Raw genomic sequence first — 23,198 nt, forward strand, 5'->3', positions numbered from 1 at the left:
GGAGAAGAGAAAGAGAAGAGAAGAGAAGAGAAGAGAAGAGAAGAGAAGAGAAGAGAAGGAGAAGAGAGAGAGAGAGAGGAGAGGAGAGAGAGGAGAAGAGAAGAGAGAGAAGAGAAGAGAGGAGAGGAGAGGAGAGGAGGGAGGAGGGAGGAGAGGAGAGAGAGAGAGGAGAGAGAAGAGAGAGAGAGAAGAGAGGAGAGGAGAGGAGAGGGAGGAGAGGAGAGGAGAGGAGAGGAAGAGGAGAGGAGAAGAGAAGAGAGGAGAGGAGAGGAGAGGAGAGAGAGGAGAGGAGAGGAGAGGAGAGGAGAGGAGAGGAGAGGAGAGGAGAGGAGGAGAGGAGAGGAGAGGAGAGGAGAGGAGAGAGAGCCAATGAGAATAAGACAGAGGAGGAGACTACAGATAGATCAACTGAGAACAGAATGCACACTGCAGTTGCTCTCTCTATCTCTATCTGCCCTCTCACCCTGTGTACGTCCCAAATGGCACCCTATTCCCTATATAGTGCACCAGAGCCTGTTCAAAAGTAGTGCACTATAAATGGAATAGGGTGCCATTCGGGACTCAGGACCTCTGTGCCAACAACACGTATATTTGTGTCACAGCAGCTTCACACTGTCATCCCTAGTGAACCACAGCCTGTAAAGTTGATATAGTATATAGACTATAAATGTCACTAAGCATGCTCCCCAGCCATACTGAACAGTAGCTACAGTATGTGTGGGGGGTTGTGGTGTGTTACGTTCATTCTATGTTGTGGCTGAGTGGGCACAGAAGTGTCATTTGAAACGGCAGGGCCCAGCAGGCGGGCTGTGAGGCGTAGGGAGGGAGGGAGGGAGGGAGGGAGGGAGGGAGGGAGTATAACGCTGCAGCGCACCCCGAGCTCTGTTTGAAAACACTGTGGCACCCTGCCACCGGCTCGCTACGCACAGCCAGCCAATAGGAGCAGAGAGCGAGAGAGAGGCAGAGAGAGAGAGAGAGAGAGATTGAGAGGCAGAGAGAGAGAGAGAGATTGAGAGGCAGAGATAGAGAGAGAGAGAGAGAGAGAGAGAGAGAGAGGCAGAGAGAGAGAGAGAGATTGAGAGGCAGAGAGAGAGAGAGAGAGAGAGAGAGAGAGAGAGAAAGAGAGAGAGAAGTTACAGAGAGCTGGTAGTCCCATTCACCAAACTAACAGGTGTGAAACAGGGAAGGGAGTCAGGGGGTACGCTAATCTGGTATAGAGCAGACCTAACTCACTCTATTAAATTAATCAAAACAAGAACATTTTACATTTGGCTAGAAATGTCCTCCTGTGTTCTACCTATGTCCCCCCATACTTTAATGACGAGATCAACCAACCTGGAGGTGACAGCATTCCCTCCCCCATATTCCCCCTAGATTAAACTACGACAACATAACCGACAAAAACGGGTCACAACTCCTGCAGCTCTGTCGTACGCTGGGTATGTACATAGTCAATGGTAGGCTTCGAAGTGACTCCTACGGTAGGTACACCTATAGCTCATCTCTTGGCAGTAGTACTGTAGACTACTTTATCACTGACCTCAACCCAGAGTCTCTCAGAGCGTTCACAGTCAGCCCACTGACACCCCTATCAGATCACAGCAAAATCACAGTCTACTTGAACAGAGCAATAATCAACCATGAGGCATCGAAGATGAACAAACTGCAAACTATTAAGAAATGCTGGAAGGAGGGTAGTGTAGAAACCTACCAAAAAACTATTGGCCAACAACAAATCCAATCCCACATAGACAACTTCCTGGACAAAATGTTTTCCTGCAATAGTGAAGGTGTAAACTTAGCAGTAGGAAGCCTGAACATTATATTTGTCCTATCAGCTAACATATCAAATTTAAATTCATGCAGAAAACCTAAGACAACTAACAACAATGAGAAATGGTTTGATGAAAAACGTAAAATTGAGAAACCTATCCAACCAAAAACACAGAGAACCAGAAAGCCTTAGCTTATGCCTTCACTATGGTGAAACACTAAAACAATGCAGAAATACACTACGGAAAAAGAAGGACCAGCATGACAGAAATCAGTTCATTGTGATTGAAGAATCCATAGAATCAAATCACTTCTGGGAAAATTAGAAAACACTAAACAAACAACAGCACGAAGAGCTATCTATCTAAAATGGAGATCTATGGATAAACCACTTCTCCAACCTTTTGGGCCATATAACAAAGAACCAAGAGCAAAAACATATACATGATAATTTACTAAACTATGAGCTATTAAAGACTACCAGAACCCACTGGAATCTTGAATTACATTGGATGAGCTACAGGACAAAATACAATCCCTCCGACCCAAAAAGGCATGTGGTGTTTATGGTATACTAAACGAAATGATAAAATATACAGACCACAAATTCAGATGTTCATTCTTAAGCTCTTCAACATTATCCTCAGCTCTGGCATCTTCCCTAATATTTGGAACCAAAGCCTGATCACCCCAATCCACAAAAGTGGAGACAAATTTAACCCCAATTATTACTGTAGAAAATGCCTCAGCAGCAATCTCGGGAAAAATCCTCTTCAGTATCATCAACAGCAGTCTCCAACATTTCCTCAGTGAAAACAATGTCCTGAGCAAATGTCAAATTCGCTTTTTACCAGAATACTGTACGACAGACCACGTATTCACCCTGCACACCCTAATTGACAAACAAACAAACCAAAACAAAGGCAAAGTCTTCTCTTGCTTTGTTGATTTCAAAAAAGCTTTTGACTACATTTTGCATGAGGGTCTGCTATACAAATTGATGGAAAGCAGTGTTGGGGGAAAGCATATGACATTATAAAGTTAATGTACACAAACAAGTGTGCTGTTAAAATTGGCAATAAACACACAGATTTCTTTCCTCAGGGCCGTGGGGTGAGACAGGGATGCAGCTTGAGCCCCACCCTCTTCAACATATATATAAATTAATTGGCGAGGGCACTAGAACAGTCTGCAGCACCCGGCCTCACCCTACTGGACTCAGAAATCAAATGTTTACTGTTTGCAGATGATCTGGTGCTTCTGTCACCAACCAAGGAGGGCCTACAGCAGCACCTAGAACTACTGCACTGATTCTGTCAGACCTGGGCCCTGACAGTAAATCTCAGTAAGACAAAAATAATGGTGTTCCAAAAAAATACAAATTCTATCTAGATACTGTTGCCCTAGAGCACACAAAGAGTTATACCTACCTCGGCATAAACATCAACACCACAGGTGACTTCCACAAGGATGTGAACGATCTGAGAGACAAGGCAAGAAGGGCCTTCTATGTCATCAAAAATAACATAAAACTCAACATCCCAATTAGGATCTGGCAAAAATTACTTCAATCAGTTATCGAACCCATTGGCCTCTATGGTTGTGAGGTCTGGGGTCCGCTCACCAACCAAGAATTATACAAAATGGGGCAAACACCTAATTGAGACTCTGCATGCAGAATTCTACAAAAATATACTTTGTGTACAATGCAAACCCCAAACAATGCATGCAGAGCAGAATTAGGACTATACCTGCTAGTTGTTAAATTCTACAACCACCTAAAAGGAAGTGATGCCCACACATTCCCCCACAAAGCCATAACCTACAGAGAGATGAACCTAGAGAAGAGTCCCCTCAGCCAGCTGGTCCTGGGGCTCTGTTCACAAACACAAACAGAACTCACAGAGCCCCAGGATAGCAACACAATTAGACCCAATCAAATCATGAGAAAGCAAAAAGATAACTATTTGACACACTGGAAAGAATCAACCAAAAAACTGAGCAAATCGGAATGCCATCTGGCCCTAAACAAAGAGTACACAGTGGCAGAATACCTGACCACTGTGACTGACACCAAATTAAGAAAATCCTTGATTATGTAAAGACTCAGTGAGCATAGCCTTGCTATTGAGAAAGGCTGCCGTAGGCAGACCTGGCTCTCAAGAGAAGACAGGCTATGTGCACACTGCCCACAAAATGAGCTGGAAACTGAGCTGCACTTCCTAACCTCCTGCCAAATGTATGACCATATTAGAGACACATATTTCCCTCAGATTACACAGATCCACAAAGAATTTGAAAACAAATCAAACATTGATAAACTCCCATATCTGTTAGGTGAAATACCGCAGTGTGTAATCACAGCAGCAAGATTTGTGGCCCGTTGCCATGAGAAAAGGGCAACCAGTGGAGCACAAACAACATTGTAAATACAACCTATATTTATGTTTATTTATTTTCCCTTTTGTACTTTAACTATTTGCACATTGTTACAACACTGTATATAGACATAATATGACATTTGAAACGTCTTTATTCTTTTAGATTTGTGAGTGTAATGTTTATTCATGTTTCCCTTGTTTATTTCCCTTTTGTTTATTGTCTATACCGTTTACTTTGGCAATGTAAACACATGTTTCCCATGCCAATAAAGCCCTTTGAATTGAATTGAAATTGAACTGAGAGGGAGAGATTGAGAGGCAGAGAGGGAGAGAGAGAGGGGGGAGGTAAAGATAGAGGCAGAGAGACGGTGTGGGGCAGAGAGCGAGGCAGATAGGGAGCGGTGGAAAGACGGAGAGAGAGAGGGGCAGTGGCAGAGGAAGAGAGAGAAATGTGGATAGAGAGATCCAGGAAATGCCTGAGCACAGCACAGCCCCCCCCCCCGCCCCATCAGCCAATCACATGGCCTATCAGTCAGCTAATTGATGATATCTCCTTCCCTGCCCTCCCTCCCCACCTCCAGTCCCCTGTAATTGCAGAGCCAATCATTATTTATGAAATATTGGAGTAACAAACGGCAGCCTAGAGTAGATATTAAGGAGAGGGATGTCTGATGTCAGTCAGAGTTGGATGGGGCAGCCACGTCCCCCTGCGGGCCGCCTGCCCAGCGAGCCTGCCAGCTTGGAGGAGGAAAACCTGCATTCATCACAAAGTGGAAGTATTTACAGCTCCCTCTGACCCACTCACCAATCAGAGAGGGGGGAACGGCGGTCGCTAGGCGGGTGAAAAACAACTGTGTTTGGGTTTGAGAGAGAGAGAGACAGAGATAAATAAATTGGTAATTTAGTAGACGCTCTTATCCAGAGCGACTAACAGGAGCAATTAGGGTTAAGTGCCTTGCTCAAGGGCACATAGACAGATTTTTCACCTAGTCGGCTCGGGGATTAGAACCAGCGACCTTTCGGTTACTGGTACAACGCTCTTAACCACTAAGCTACCTGCCGCCCCTATATAGCAGAGATATAGGGAGAGAGACAGAGAGAGACAGAGAGAGACAGAGAGAGACAGAGAGAGACAGAGAGAGACAGAGAGAGAGAGAGACAGAGTGACAGAGACAGAGACAGAGAGACAGAGACAGAGAGAGAGAGAGAGAGAGAGAGAGAGAGAGAGAGAGAGAGAGAGAGAGAGAGAGAGAGAGCGAGAGAGAGAGAGAGAGACAGAGATAGAGAGAGAGAGAGAGACAGAGACAGAGAGAGAGAGAGAGAATGTCAGGACAGCACAACAGCCCTGTATCCTGTATCCTGTAACCTGCAGTCATCACAAAGCCTGGTGAAACGTCTCTGTTTTTTGGATTGTTGTTATAGAGAAACACTCTGGACCAGAACCACTAACATAGAGAAACACTCTGGACCAGAACCACTAACATAGAGACACACTCTGGACCAGAACCACTAACATAGAGAAACACTCTGGACCAGAACCACTAACATAGAGACACACTCTGGACCAGAACCACTAACATAGAGACACACTCTGGACCAGAACCACTAACATAGAGACATACTCTGGACCAGAACCACTAACATAGAGACACACTCTGGACCAGAACCACTAACATAGAGACACACTCTGGACCAGAACCACTAACATAGAGACACACTCTGGACCAGAACCACTAACATAGAGACACACTCTGGACCAGAACCACTAACATAGAGACACACTCTGGACCAGAACCACTAATATAGAGAAACACTCTGGACCAGAACCACTAACATAGAGACACACTCTGGACCAGAACCACTAACATAGAGACACACTCTGGACCAGAACCACTAACATAGAGACACACTCTGGACCAGAACCACTAACATAGAGACACACTCTGGACCAGAACCACTAACATAGAGACACACTCTGGACCAGAACCACTAACATAGAGACACACTCTGGACCAGAACCACTAACATAGAGACACACTCTGGACCAGAACCACTAACATAGAGACACACTCTGGACCAGAACCACTAACATAGAGACACACTCTGGACCAGAACCACTAACATAGAGACACACTCTGGACCAGAACCACTAACATAGAGAAACACTCTGGACCAGAACCACTAACATAGAGACACACTCTGGACCAGAACCACTAACATAGAGACACACTCTGGACCAGAACCACTAACATAGAGACACACTCTGGACCAGGAGGCATTGGAAACGTCCCTGGTCTTTGTGGTTGAATCTGTGTTTGAAATTCACTGCTTGACTGAGGGATCTTACAGATAATTGTATGTGTGGATTACAGAGATGAGGTAGTAATTCACAAATAATGTTAAATGGGCCTCCCGAGTGGCGCAGCGGTCTAAGGAACTGCATCGCTGTGCTAGAGGCGTCACTACAGACCCAGGTTCGATCCCAGGCTGTATCTCCACATCACATGTTCTCCACATCTCATGTTCTCCACATCACACGTTCTCCACATCACACATTCTCCACATCTCCACATCACATGTTCTCCACATCTCCACATCTCATGTTTTTCCAGAACTCCACATCCGATTTTCTCCACATTTCCACATTTCATGTTCTCCACATTTCCACATCTCATGTTCTCCACATCTCATGTTCTCCACATCTCCACATCATATATTCTCCACATCTCCAAATCACATTCTCCACATCACATGTTCTCCACATCACATATTCTCCACATCACACGTTCTCCACATCACACATTCTCCACATCTCCACATCACATGTTCTCCACATCTCCACATCTCATGTTCTCCACATCTCCACATCTCATGTTTTTCCAGAACTCCACATCTCATTTTCTCCACATTTAATGTTCTCCACATTTCCACATCTCATGTTCTCCACATCTCCACATCTCATGTTCTCCACATCTCCACATCTCATGTTCTCCACATTTCCACATTTCATGTTCTCCACATTTCCACATCTCATGTTCTCCACATCTCCACATCTCATGTTCTCCACATCTCCACATCACATGTTCTCCACATCACATGTTCTCCAGATCTCCACATCTCCACATCACACGTATGACAATGTCTCTGAGTTTTCTGTTATTGAAAGAGACCTTTTCCTTTTATTGACAAAACTGTTGTCTGTGTGTGTTTCAGAACACCCTGGAGTCCTGTAACATCTGCAGTAAACCCATCATGGAGCGGATCCTGCGGGCCACAGGGAAGGCCTACCACCCACACTGCTTCACCTGTGTGGTGTGCCAACGCAGCCTGGACGGCATACCCTTCACTGTGGACGCTGCCAACCACATACACTGCATCGAGGACTTCCACAAGTAAGGGGGGGCGCTGCCGCAAACACAAACTCACACAGAGGGACACACACACACACACCCAAGGATGTTGATTTTATTGGCTAATAAATAGCCTGTACATTAACCCCCAGTTATGAAGAGAAACAGAAGTAAAAACGGCTAACCTCACGTTCAGAAAGTGAATGAGTCTTGTGTTGTGACTGTAAAAAAAAACCTGATGGTTAACTCCTCATGACAAACGCTTCGGTTTTTTCAGGGGAAACGGAAGTTAGGTTGAAAATACTGTATCCCTGAAAACCGGAAATATTCACTTTCTACCAACTCCGCTTAAGGGGGTGACAAGCCTGAATTCAACAAAGCAGTCTTTGTTCGCGTTTCCCTGCTCAGACGTTGCACGCATCAACCAATGGTTATGTGCCACGTCATGGTCTGTGTCATCGACTGACAGATTGCTATAACATATGATGTGGTTAGCTGATAGGTTAAATACCTTTCCAGGTGTTGTAATATTTGGCATACGTCAGCAACGCCTGGGCAGAGGATTGCACCCTTTGTGTTGACGAACAGATGAGGCTGTTTTCACCAACCCACCACCCACCTCACTTCCTGCTTCTGACCAATCACAAAGCCACCACCCGCCTCACTTCCTGGTTCTGAGCCAATCACCAAGCCACCACCCACCTCACTTCCTCCTTCATTTCTTGCTTCTGAGCCATTCATTGGGCCTCACCTCCAATCACCTGATAGGAGCTGTCTTCACTTCCTCATGGGTCTTCTTTTTAGAGAGACCTATTCGTCCTGTAGGTGTTCACTATATTACTTTATTTCAGTGACCTGAAGTTAGAATATCAGTAGTTGAATACACAGTTTTTTTGTATTAAAATGTACATTAAAATGTTGTCTCTCTCTCTCTCTCTCTCTCTCTCTCTCTCTCTCTCTCTCTCTCTCTCTCTCTCTCTCTCACACACTCTCTCTCTCTCTCTCTCACACTCTCTCTCTCCCTCCCCTCTGTCTCTCTCCCCCTCTCCTCTGTCTCTCTTCCCCTCATCTCTCTCTCTCCACCTCCCCCCGTCTCTCTCTCCTCTCTCTCCCCCTCCCCTCTCTCTCTCCACCTCCCCCCGTCTCTCTCTCCTCTCTCTCCCCCTCCCCTGTCTCTCCACCTCCCCCATCTCTCTCTCCTCTCTCTCCCCCTCCCCTCTCTCTCTCCACCTCCCCCGTCTCTCTCTCCTCTCTCTCCCCTTCCCCTCTCTCGCTCCACCTCCCCCCATCTCTCTCTCCTCTCTCTCCCCCTCCCCTCTCTCTCTCCACCTCCCCCCGTCTCTCTCTCCTCTCTCTCTCTCCCCCTCCCCTCTCTCTCTCCCCCTCCCCTCTGTCTCTCCCCTCCTCCCCATTAGGAAGTTTGCCCCTCGTTGCTGTGTGTGTTCTGAGCCCATCATGCCAGCTCCAGGCCAGGAGGAGACTGTTCGTATCGTGGCCTTGGACCGAGACTTCCACGTGCAGTGTTACCGCTGTGAGGTATGTATCTACTTTACAGTGTTACCACTGTGAGGTGTGTATCTACTTTACAGTGTTACCACTGTGAGGTGTGTATCTACTTTACAGTGTTACCGCTGTGAGGTATGTATCTACTTTACAGTGTTACCACTGTGAGGTGTGTCTCTACTTTACACTGTTACCACTGTGAGGTGTGTATCTACTTTACAGTGTTACCACTGTGAGGTGTGTCTCTACTTTACAGTGTTACCACTGTGAGGTGTGTCTCTACTTTACAGTGTTACCACTGTGAGGTATGTATCTACTTTACAGTGTTACCACTGTGAGGTGTGTCTCTACTTTACAGTGTTACCACTGTGAGGTGTGTCTACTTTACAGTGTTACCACTGTGAGGTATGTATCTACTTTACAGTGTTACCACTGTGAGGTGTGTATCTACTTTACAGTGTTACCACTGTGAGGTATGTATCTACTTTACAGTGTTACCACTGTGAGGTGTGTATCTACTTTACAGTGTTACCGCTGTGAGGTATGTATCTACTTTACAGTGTTACCACTGTGAGGTGTGTCTCTACTTTACACTGTTACCACTGTGAGGTGTGTATCTACTTTACAGTGTTACCACTGTGAGGTGTGTCTCTACTTTACAGTGTTACCACTGTGAGGTGTGTCTCTACTTTACAGTGTTACCACTGTGAGGTATGTATCTACTTTACAGTGTTACCACTGTGAGGTGTGTCTCTACTTTACAGTGTTACCACTGTGAGGTGTGTCTACTTTACAGTGTTACCACTGTGAGGTATGTATCTACTTTACAGTGTTACCACTGTGAGGTGTGTATCTACTTTACAGTGTTACCACTGTGAGGTATGTATCTACTTTACAGTGTTACCACTGTGAGGTGTGTATCTACTTTACAGTGTTACCACTGTGAGGTATGTATCTACTTTACAGTGTTACCACTGTGAGGTATGTATCTACTTTACAGTGTTACCACTGTGAGGTGTGTATCTACTTTACAGTGTTACCACTGTGAGGTGTGTCTACTTTACAGTGTTACCACTGTGAGGTATGTATCTACTTTACAGTGTTACCACTGTGAGGTGTGTATCTACTTTACAGTGTTACCACTGTGAGGTGTGTATCTACTTTACAGTGTTACCACTGTGAGGTGTGTATCTACTTTACAGTGTTACCGCTGTGAGGTATGTATCTACTTTACAGTGTTACCACTGTGAGGTGTGTCTCTACTTTACACTGTTACCACTGTGAGGTGTGTATCTACTTTACAGTGTTACCACTGTGAGGTGTGTCTCTACTTTACAGTGTTACCACTGTGAGGTGTGTCTCTACTTTACAGTGTTACCACTGTGAGGTATGTATCTACTTTACAGTGTTACCACTGTGAGGTGTGTCTCTACTTTACAGTGTTACCACTGTGAGGTGTGTCTACTTTACAGTGTTACCACTGTGAGGTATGTATCTACTTTACAGTGTTACCACTGTGAGGTGTGTATCTACTTTACAGTGTTACCACTGTGAGGTATGTATCTACTTTACAGTGTTACCACTGTGAGGTGTGTATCTACTTTACAGTGTTACCGCTGTGAGGTATGTATCTACTTTACAGTGTTACCACTGTGAGGTGTGTATCTACTTTACAGTGTTACCACTGTGAGGTGTGTCTCTACTTTACAGTGTTACCACTGTGAGGTGTGTCTCTACTTTACAGTGTTACCACTGTGAGGTATGTATCTACTTTACAGTGTTACCACTGTGAGGTGTGTCTCTACTTTACAGTGTTACCACTGTGAGGTGTGTCTACTTTACAGTGTTACCACTGTGAGGTATGTATCTACTTTACAGTGTTACCACTGTGAGGTGTGTATCTACTTTACAGTGTTACCACTGTGAGGTATGTATCTACTTTACAGTGTTACCACTGTGAGGTGTGTATCTACTTTACAGTGTTACCACTGTGAGGTATGTATCTACTTTACAGTGTTACCACTGTGAGGTATGTATCTACTTTACAGTGTTACCACTGTGAGGTGTGTATCTACTTTACAGTGTTACCACTGTGAGGTGTGTCTACTTTACAGTGTTACCACTGTGAGGTATGTATCTACTTTACAGTGTTACCACTGTGAGGTGTGTATCTACTTTACAGTGTTACCACTGTGAGGTATGTATCTACTTTACAGTGTTACCACTGTGAGGTGTGTATCTACTTTACAGTGTTACCACTGTGAGGTATGTATCTACTTTACAGTGTTACCACTGTGAGGTATGTATCTACTTTACAGTGTTACCACTGTGAGGTGTGTATCTACTTTACAGTGTTACCACTGTGAGGTGTGTATCTACTTTACATTGTTACCGCTGTGAGGTATGTATCTACTTTACAGTGTTACCACTGTGAGGTATGTATCTACTTTACAGTGTTACCGCTGTGAGGTGTGTATCTACTTTACAGTGTTACCACTGTGAGGTGTGTATCTACTTTACAGTGTTACCGCTGTGAGGTATGTATCTACTTTACAGTGTTACCACTGTGAGGTATGTATCTACTTTACAGTGTTACCGCTGTGAGGTGTGTATCTACTTTACAGTGTTACCACTGTGAGGTGTGTATCTACTTTACAGTGTTACCACTGTGAGGTGTGTATCTACTTTACAGTGTTACCACTGTGAGGTGTGTATCTACTTTACAGTGTTACCGCTGTGAGGTATGTATCTACTTTACAGTGTTACCACTGTGAGGTATGTATCTACTTTACAGTGTTACCACTGTGAGGTGTGTATCTACTTTACAGTGTTACCACTGTGAGGTGTGTCTCTACTTTACAGTGTTACCACTGTGAGGTGTGTATCTACTTTACAGTGTTACCACTGTGAGGTGTGTCTCTACTTTACAGTGTTACCACTGTGAGGTATGTATCTACTTTACAGTGTTACCACTGTGAGGTGTGTATCTACTTTACAGTGTTACCACTGTGAGGTGTGTATCTACTTTACATTGTTACCGCTGTGAGGTATGTATCTACTTTACAGTGTTACCACTGTGAGGTATGTATCTACTTTACAGTGTTACCGCTGTGAGGTGTGTATCTACTTTACAGTGTTACCACTGTGAGGTGTGTATCTACTTTACAGTGTTACCACTGTGAGGTGTGTATCTACTTTACAGTGTTACCACTGTGAGGTATGTATCTACTTTACAGTGTTACCACTGTGAGGTGTGTATCTACTTTACAGTGTTACCACTGTGAGGTGTGTCTCTACTTTACAGTGTTACCACTGTGAGGTGTGTATCTACTTTACAGTGTTACCACTGTGAGGTGTGTCTCTACTTTACAGTGTTACCACTGTGAGGTGTGTCTCTACTTTACAGTGTTACCACTGTGAGGTATGTATCTACTTTACAGTGTTACCACTGTGAGGTGTGTCTCTACTTTACAGTGTTACCACTGTGAGGTGTGTCTACTTTACAGTGTTACCACTGTGAGGTATGTATCTACTTTACAGTGTTACCACTGTGAGGTGTGTATCTACTTTACAGTGTTACCACTGTGAGGTATGTATCTAATTTACAGTGTTACCACTGTGAGGTATGTATCTACTTTACAGTGTTACCACTGTGAGGTGTGTATCTACTTTACAGTGTTACCACTGTGAGGTATGTATCTACTTTACAGTGTTACCACTGTGAGGTATGTATCTACTTTACAGTGTTACCACTGTGAGGTATGTATCTACTTTACAGTGTTACCACTGTGAGGTATGTATCTACTTTACAGTGTTACCACTGTGAGGTGTGTATCTACTTTACAGTGTTACCACTGTGAGGTGTGTATCTACTTTACAGTGTTACCACTGTGAGGTGTGTATCTACTTTACAGTGTTACCACTGTGAGGTGTGTATCTACTTTACAGTGTTACCACTGTGAGGTATGTATCTACTTTACAGTGTTACCACTGTGAGGTGTGTCTCTACTTTACAGTGTTACCACTGTGAGGTGTGTCTACTTTACAGTGTTACCACTGTGAGGTATGTATCTACTTTACAGTGTTACCACTGTGAGGTGTGTATCTACTTTACAGTGTTACCACTGTGAGGTATGTATCTACTTTACAGTGTTACCACTGTGAGGTATGTATCTACTTTACAGTGTTACCACTGTGAGGTGTGTATCTACTTTACAGTGTTACCACTGTAATGTATGATAATGTCCTAACCTCTGTATAATGTATGATAATGTCCTAACCTCTGTATAATGTATGATAATGTCCTAACCTCTGTATAATGTATGATAATGTCCTAACCTCTGTATAATGTATGATAATGTCCTAAGCTCTGTATAATGTATGATAATGTCCTAAGCTCCATGTATAATGTATGATAATGTCTTAACCTCTGTATAATGTATGATAATGTCCTAAGCTCTGTATAATGTATGATAATGTCCTAAGCTCCATGTATAATTTATGATAATGTCCTAAGCTCCATGTATAATGTATGATAATGTCCTAACCTCTGTATAATGTATGATAATGTCCTAAGCTCTGTATAGTGTATGATCATGTCCTAAGCTCCATGTATAATGTATGATAATGTCCTAAGCTCCATGTATAATGTATGATAATGTCCTAACCTCTGTATAATGTATGATAATGTCCTAAGCTCTGTATAGTGTATGATCATGTCCTAAGCTCCATGTATAATGTATGATAATTTCCTAAGCTCCATGTATAATGTATGATAATGTCCTAACCTCCATGTATAATGTATGATCATGTCCTAACCTCTGTATAATGTATGATAATGTCCTAACCTCTGTATAATGTATGATCATGTCCTAAGCTCCATGTATAATGTATGATAATGTCCTAAGCTCCATGTATAATGTATAATAATCTCTTAACCTCTGTATAATGTATGATAATGTCCTAACCTCTGTATAATGTATGATAATGTCCTAACCTCTGTATAATGTGTGATAATGTCCTAACCTCCATGTGTAATGTATGATAATGTCCTAACCTCCATGTATAATGTGTGATAATGTCCTAGCCTCCATATACAGTTCCTTCGGAAAGATCCCTTGACTTTTTCCACATTTTGTTACGTTACAGCCTTATTATAAAATGGATGAAATAAAACTAAATCCTCATCAATCTACACACAATACCCCATAATGACAAAGCGAAAACAGGTTTAAAGAAAACATAAATACCTTATTTACATAAGTATTCAGACCCTTTGCAATGAGACTCGAAATTGAGCTAATGGGGAATCCTGTTTCCATTGGTCATCCTTGAGATGTTTCTACAACTTGATTGGAGTCCACCTGTGGTAAATTCAATTGATTGGACATGATTTGGAAAGTCACACACCTGTCTATATAAGGTCCCACAGTTGACAGAGCATGTCAGAGCAAATACCAAGCCATTAGGTCAAATCGATTTGTCCGTAGAGCTCAGAGACAGGATTGTGTCGAGGTACAGATCTGGGGAAGGGTACCAAAACATTTCTGCAGCATTGAAGGTCCCCAAGAACACAGTGGCCTTCATCTTAAATGGAAGAAGTTTGGAACCACCAAGACTCTTCCTAGAGCTGGCCGCCCGGCCAAACTGAGCAATCGGGGGAGAAGGGTCTTGGTCAGGGAGGTGACCAAGAACCCAATGGTCATTCTGACAGAGCTCCAGAGTTCCTCTGTGGAGATGGGAGAACCTTCCAGAAGGACAACCATCTCTGCAGCACTCCACCAATCAGGCCTTTATGGTAGAGTGGCCAGACAGAAGCCACTCCTCAGTAAAACGCACATTACAGCCGACTTGAAGTTTGCCAAAAGGCACCTAAAGACTCTCAGACCATGAGAAACAAGATTCTCTGGTCTGATGAAACAAAGATTGAACTCTTTGTCCTGAATGCCAAGCGTCACGTCTGGAGGAAACCTGGCACCATCCCTACGATGAAGCTTGGTGGTGGCAGCATCATGCTGTGGGGATGTTTTTCAGCGGCAGGGACTGGGAGACTAGTCAAGATCGAGGGAAAGATGAACGGAGTGAAGTACAGAGAGATCCTTGATGAAAACCTGCTCCAGAGCACTCAGCACCTCAGACTGGGGTGAAGGTTCACCTTCCAACAGGACAACGACCCTAAGCACACAGCCAATACTATGCAGGAGTGGCTTCGGGACAAGTCTCTGAATGTCCTTGAGTGGCCCGGACTTGAACCCGATCGAACATCTCTGGAGAGACCTGAAAATAGCTGTGCAGCGACGCTCCCCATCCAACCTGACAGAGCTTGAAAGGATCTGCAGAGAAGAATGGGAGAAACTCCCTAAATACAGGTGTGCCAAGCTTGTAGGGTCATACAGTGAGGGAAAAAAGTATTTGATCCCCTGCTGATTTTGTACGTTTGCCCACTGACAAAGACATGATCAGTCTATAATTTTAATGGTAGGTTTATTTGAACAGTGAGAGACAGAATAACAACAAAAAAATCCAGAAAAACAAAAATGTTATAAATTGATTGCATTTTAATGAGGGAAATAAGTATTTGACCCCTCTGCAAAACATGACTTAGTACTTGGTGGCAAAACCCTTGTTGGCAATCACAGAGGTCAGACGTTTCTTATAGTTGGCCACCAGGTTTGCACACATCTCAGGAGGGATTTTGTCCCACTCCTCTTTGCAGATCTTCTCCAAGTCATTAAGGTTTCGAGGCTGACGTTTGGCAACTCGAACCTTCAGCTCCCTCCACAGATTTTCTATGGGATTAAGGTCTGGAGACTGGCTAGGCCACTCCAGGACCTTAATGTGCTTCTTCTAGAGCCACTCCTTTACATTTACATTTTAGTCATTTAGCAGACGCTCTTATCCAGAGCGACTTACAGTTAGTGAGTGCATACATTATTTTTCATACTGGCCCCCCGTGGGAATCGAACCCACAACCCTGGCGTTGCAAACGCCATGCTCTACCAACTGAGCTACATCCCTGCCGGCCATTCCCTCCCCTACCCTGGACGACGCTGGGCCAATTGTGCGCCGCACCATGGGTCTCCCGGTCGCGGCCGGCAACGACAGAGCCTGGATACGAACCAGGATCTCTAGTGGCACAGCTAGCACTGCGATGCAGTGCCTTAGACCACTGTGCCACTCGGGAGGCCTTTGTTGCCTTGGCCGTGTGTTTTGGGTCATTGTCATGCTGGAATACCCATCCACGACCCATTTTCAATGCCCTGGCTGAGGGAAGGAGGTTCTCACCCAAGATTTGACGGTACATGGCCCCGTCCATCGTCCCTTTGATGCGGTGAAGTTGTCCTGTCCCCTTAGCAGAAAAACACCCCCAAAGCATAATGTTTCCACCTCCATGTTTGACGGTGGGGATGGTGTTCTTGGGGTCATAGGCAGCATTCCTCCTCCTCCAAACACGGCGAGTTGAGTTGATGCCAAAGAGCTCGATTTTGGTCTCATCTGACCACAACACTTTCACCCAGTTCTCCTCTGAATCATTCAGATGTTCATTGGCAAACTTCAGACGGCCCTGTATATGTGCTTTCTTGAGCAGAGGGACCTTGCGGGCGCTGCAGGATTTCAGTTCTTCACGGCGTAGTGTGTTACCAATTGTTTTCTTGGTGACTATGGTCCCAGCTGCCTTGAGATCATTGACAAGATCCTCCCGTGTAGTTCTGGGCTGATTCCTCACCGTTCTCATGATCATTGCAACTCCACGAGGTGAGATCTTCCATGGAGCCCCAGGCCGAGGGAGATTGACAGTTCTTTTGTATTTCTTCCATTTGCGAATAATCGCACCAACTGTTGTCACCTTCTCACCAAGCTGCTTGGCGATGGTCTTGTAGCCCATTCCAGCCTTGTGTAGGTCCCTGACATCCTTGGAGAGGTCTTTGGTCTTGGCCATGGTGGAGAGTTTGGAATCTGATTGATTGATTGCTTCTGTGGACAGGTGTCTTTTATACAGTTAACAAGCTGAGATTAGGAGTGTGCTCCTAATCTCAACTCGTTACGTGTATAAAAGACACATGGGAGCCAGAAATCTTTCTGATTGAGAGGGGGTCAAATACTTATTTCCCTCATCAAAATGCAAGTCAATTTATATCATTTTTGACATGCGTTTTTCTGGATTTTGTTGTTGTTATTCTGTCTCTCACTGTTCAAATAAACCTACCATTAAAATTATAGACTGATCATGTCTTTGTCAGTGGGCAAACGTACAAAATCAGCAAGGGATCAAATACTTTTTTCCCTCACTGTACCTAAGAAGACTCAACAAAGTACTGAGTAAAGGGTCTGAATACTTATGTAAATGGGATATTTCCGTTTTTTTATTTTTCATACATTTGCAAGAATTTCATAAAAATCTGTTTTTGCTTTGTTATTATGGGGTATTGTGTGTAGATTGATGAGGCGGAAAAAAACAATTTAATCCATTTTAGAATAAGGCTGTAACGTAACAAAATGTGGAAAAAGTCAAGGGGTCTGAATACTTTCCGAAGGCACTGTATAATGTATGATAATGTCCTAACCTCCATGTATAATGTATGATAATGTCCCCACCTCCATGTATAATGTATGATAAAGCATTGTGGCGGGATCTATTCCCAGGCATCCACTCCAAGCCTAGCCAAGCACAGCTTTGTTCCCTGTGTGTATCCAAGCCAAGCACAGCTTTGTTCCCTGTGTGTATCCAAGCCAAGCACAGCTTTGTTCCCTGTGTGTATCCAAGCCAAGCACAGCTTTGTTCCCTGTGTGTATCCAAGCCAAGCACAGCTTTGTTCCCTGTGTGTATCCAAGCCAAGCACAGCTTTGTTCCCTGTGTGTATCCAAGCCAAGCACAGCTTTGTTCCCTGTGTGTATCCAAGCCAAGCACAGCTTTGTTCCCTGTGTGTATCCAAGCCAAGCACAGCTTTGTTCCCTGTGTGTATCCAAGCCAAGCACAGCTTTGTTCCCTGTGTGTTTCCAAGCCAAGCACAGCTTTGTTCCCTGTGTGTTTCCAAGCCAAGCACAGCTTTGTTCCCTGTGTATATCCAAGCCAAGCACAGCTTTGTTCCCTGTGTGTTTCCAAGCCAAGCACAGCTTTGTTCCCTGTGTATATCCAAGCCAAGCACAGCTTTGTTCCCTGTGTATATCCAAGCCAAGCACACAGACTCACAATCTCTGTCTTTGTTCACGTGTTTCAGGACCGTGTGTGTGCGTGCCTGTGTGTAGACATTGTGTGTGTGTGTGTGATGCGCAGGTGTGTGTATCCATATCATGACATTGTGTGTGTGTCTGTGTGTGTGTGTGTGTGTGTGTTTCTGTGTGTCTCTGTGTCTCTGTGTCTGTGTGTCTCTCTGTGTGTCTGTGTGTCTCTCTGTGATTGTGTGTCTGTGTGTGTGTGTGTGTGTGTCTGTGTGTGTGTGTGTGTGTGTATCTCTGTGTGTCTCTCTGTGATTGTGTGTCTCTGTGTGTGTGTGTGTGTGTGTGTGTGTGTATCTCTCTTCAGGACTGTGGCTCTCTGCTGTCTGAAGGGGACAACCAGGGCTGTTACCCTCTGGACGGCCATGTCCTCTGCAAGAGCTGTAACGCCAGCCGTATCCAGGCCCTGACCGCCAAGTCTACCACCGACCTCTGAACCCCAGATACCCTGCTTCTCTGCTAGCTGCTCCCCCAGCCCTGCCTTCTGGCTGTCTGGCTGCCCTTCAGACCCCCACATACCCTGCTACTCTGCTAGCTCTTCAGCCCAACACACACACACACACATACAGAGACATGCATACATTCAGATACACACACACACACATACAGAGACATGCACACATTCAGATACACACGTACACACATACAGAGACATGCACACATTCAGATACACACACACACACACATACAGAGACATACACACATTCAGATACACACATACACACACATACAGAGACATGCACACATACAGAGACATACACACATTCAGATACACACACACACATTCAGAGACATGCACACATTCAGATACACACACACACACACACATACAGAGACATACACACATTCAGATACACACACACATTCAGATACACACACACACACACATATATACACACACACACTAAGCCAGCATATGTCTTGCACCTATGAACATAATGAAATATATGAATATTATTAAATTGCTAATAGGGACAAACAACGATGTGATGTCCCTGAAATGTTGACAGTCTCGGTACAATCAGCACTGAAGAGGTGGCCTGATGTCTTGATGTAATAACCTTATAACTGTATTATCATTATTCATGTATAATCTCTAAATTTACATTTTTTTTTATTGTAGTCATTTAGCAGACATTGTTATTCAGAGAGACTTACAGTCCAAATAACCTATATTCCATGGCTTCAGCCTTGCGCCTTGTAGTTGATGGAGTCTAATAATAAGTCATTTGAGCAGACGCTTTTATCCAGTGCGACTTACAGGAGCAATTAGGGTTAAGTGCCTTGCTCAGGGGCACATCGACAGATTTTTCACCTAGTCGGCTCGGGGATTAGAACCAGCGACCTTTCGGTCACTGGCACAACGCTCTTAACCACTAAGCTACCTGTCTAGCTAGACTGGCAGTCAGTCTGTCTTGGCATGTCATGTTGTCACCTATAGTAGGCCTATGTCAAGATGACCAAGTCATCCATTCCAATATGCCAGAGCAGATTTGGTCGTGACGACTGTTCTAGTCCTCCTTGTACGCGTCACAAATGGTACCCTGTTCCCTATAGAGGCTATAAAGGGCTGATAGTGCTCTGATACAAAGTAGTGCACTGGGTAAGGAATAGGGTGCCATTTGGGACTGACTGCTAGTCTCTGGCCTATTTCACCACAGCATTTAAACCTAGAGTTGATGTCCGCGCCCCAGCGGAAATCAAATGAACTAAATAAAATAAAAAATCCCCCATAGAAATCTGTCAGTTTAAGCTAGAGATATCTGTTGTTTTGCATTGGATGCGTCTCAATCCACCAATGTCGACCCCTTCTGCATCTGTGGTGAAAGGTGGCAGAGCTACAGCGGTGTCTGTCAGACCAGGAGACGTCTGTAGCGTCCGAACGGTTTGGCGAACAAATGAATATGACCCTTTATGGAAAGATGAGACTCTCGCGAACACGATGGTGTTTTCCGATTTGCTCTACGACCTCCACAATCGTCACGGGGCTCGTCTGAAGTCCGTTTTGCTGATATGCCAACTTCTGTCTGTAGCATCCAAACAGTGTGTTTTTTCATGTATGAATCTGTTATTCAATGCGTTTTTTATGGGCTAATAGCAGTAGGTACAAATTCAATGTTTCATCAAATAATTGTTAAATATGATTTTTGTATATTTACAGGGGTCCAACAATTAAAACTCAAATAGCTCAATGATCCTTGGTGTGATCGTCTAAAAAACAATTCCATATGTAGTAGAAACCCAAACCCCGGAGCCTTAGGGGGTTAATTAAAGAGACCCACCACAAGGAGAAGCATTGACGTCGAAATTGGACGTCTATCCATGTCCTGAGGAGGTTGGGAAATGCCTTGAAAACCGGCGACTAGGGGGCAACAGTGAGCGATATTACCATCCAGTAGGCTTGGGTTTTGCTAGGGCGTTGTGGAAGGGGGTGGTGGAGAGGTGTAATCCAAATCCGCCAATGTTTTGTTTTTGTTTTTTTTGGGGGGGGGGATTTAACCCTATCCCAAACCTTAACCCAATACCTTAACCATTCGGAATGAGTGACTAAACTTACCCTTAACTTTGACATTTGACGTTTGGAACAACTCTGAAATTTGAGGTTTGGAGAATGTGGATGAACGTCTAATTCTGCAGTGAGAATGTGAGAGCTTGTTGGGAGAAGAGACTGACTGACTGACTGACTGTCTGACGGCCTGCCTGACTGACTGACTGACTGACTGACTGACTGTCTGACTGACTGACTGACTGACTGTCTGACTGACTGACTGACTGACTGACTGACTGACTGACTGTCTGACTGACTGACTGACTGACTGACTGACTGACTGACGGCCTGCCTGACTGACTGACTGACTGACTGTCTGACTGACTGTCTGACTGACTGACTGACTGACTGACTGACTGACTGACGGCCTGCCTGACTGACTGACTGACTGACTGTCTGACTGACTGTCTGACGGCCTGCCTGACTGACTGACTGACTGACTGACTGACTGACTGTCTGACTGACTGACTGACTGACTGTCTGACTGACTGACTGACTGACTGACTGACTGACTGACTGTCTGACTGACTGACTGACTGACTGACTGACTGACGGCCTGCCTGACTGACTGACTGACTGACTGACTGTCTGACTGACTGACTGACTGACTGTCTGACGGCCTGCCTGACTGACTGACTGACTGACTGACTGACTGACGGCCTGCCTGACTGACTGACTGACTGACTGACTGACTGACTGACTGTCTGACTGCCTGACTGACGGCCTGACTGACTGACTGTCTGACGGCCTGACTGACTGACTGTCTGACGGCCTGACTAACTGTCTGCCTGACTGACTGACTGACTGACTGACTGACTGTCTGACGGCCTGACTGACGGCCTGACGGCCTGACTGACTGACTGTCTGACGGCCTGACTGACTGACTGTCTGACTGACTGACTGACTGACTGACTGTCTGACTGACTGACTGACTGACTGACTGACTGACTGACTGTCTGACTGACTGACTGACTGACTGACTGACTGTCTGACTGTCTGACGGCCTGCCTGACTGACTGTCTGACTGACTGACTGACTGACTGACTGACTGACTGACTGACTGTCTGACTGTCTGACTGACTGACTGACTGACTGACTGACTGTCTGACGGCCTGCCTGACTGACTGTCTGACGGCCTGCCTGACTGACTGACTGACTGACTGACTGACTGACTGACTGTCTGACTGACTGACTGACTGACTGACTGTCTGACTGACTGACTGACTGACTGACTGACTGTCTGACTGACTGACTGACTGACTGACTGACTGACTGACGGCCTGCCTGACTGACTGACTGACTGACTGTCTGACTGACTGTCTGACTGACTGACTGACTGACTGTCTGACGGCCTGCCTGACTGACTGACTGACTGACTGACTGACTGACTGACGGCCTGCCTGACTGACTGACTGACTGACTGACTGACTGACTGACTGTCTGACTGCCTGACTGACGGCCTGACTGACTGACTGTCTGACGGCCTGACTGACTGACTGTCTGACGGCCTGACTAACTGTCTGCCTGACTGACTGACTGACTGACTGACTGACTGTCTGACGGCCTGACTGACGGCCTGACGGCCTGACTGACTGACTGTCTGACGGCCTGACTGACTGACTGTCTGACTGACTGACTGACTGACTGACTGTCTGACGGCCTGACTGACTGACTGTCTGACGGCCTGACGGCCTGACTGACTGACTGTCTGACGGCCTGACTGACTGACTGTCTGACTGACTGACTGACTGACTGACTGTCTGACGGCCTGACTGACTGACTGTCTGACTGCCTGACTGACTGACTGACTGACTGACTGTTCAGTAGTGACAAACCTGTTCTATATAGCCTGACTGACAGTCTGTTTGTGCTATCATACCAGCTAATTGTCACTCATTGTCGTGCCAAATAAGGACAGCAGTGGAGTAGGAAATAACACAAACAGATCTGGGGCCAGGCTATCTTCAGTGGGATTTCAATTGACACGCTTTCATCATAGACAGAGAGCCAGCCTCACATAAATTAGCTTTCTAATTAGCAGAATTAGTATAGAAACTTTTTAAAATGCACATTTCTTTTTGGGGATGAGTCGATATAAGAAAATGTATCTCACAGATTGACTTGGTATATTTACAGTGCCTTCAGAAAGTGTTCACACCCCTTTACTTTTTCCAAATTGTGTTGTGGATCAGCCTACATTTAAAATTGAAGTGGAATGATGTTTTTTTTTTAAATATTGACAAATTAATAAACAATGAAAAGCTGAAATGTCTTGAGTCAATAATTATTCAACCCCTTTGTTATGGCAAGCCTAAATAAGTTCAGGACAAAATATGTGCTTAACAAGTCACATAATAAGTTGCATGAACTCTCTCTGTGTGCAATAATAGTGTTTACCATGATTTTTGAATGACTACCTCATCTCTG

The 23,198-nt window shown here is 44.8% G+C and overlaps 1 protein-coding gene across 1 annotated transcript; it reads left to right on the forward strand.

The window, feature by feature from the left end:
* Positions 1-7,367: 7,367 nt before the first annotated feature.
* Positions 7,368-22,997, forward strand: LOC311120004 (lipoma-preferred partner homolog; the record flags this gene model as incomplete). The annotated part of the gene is made up of 3 exons (XM_084194638.1): positions 7,368-7,546; positions 8,920-9,040; positions 18,531-22,997. Coding segments are annotated over 3 exons (429 nt in total), but the record flags the coding sequence as incomplete, so codon positions are not given.
* Between the last annotated feature and the right edge of the window lie 201 nt (positions 22,998-23,198).

The sequence above is a fragment of the Coregonus lavaretus genome (assembly GCF_964263955.1).
Source record: "Coregonus lavaretus genome assembly, contig: HAP1_SCAFFOLD_1590, whole genome shotgun sequence".
Lineage (NCBI taxonomy): Eukaryota > Metazoa > Chordata > Actinopteri > Salmoniformes > Salmonidae > Coregonus > Coregonus lavaretus.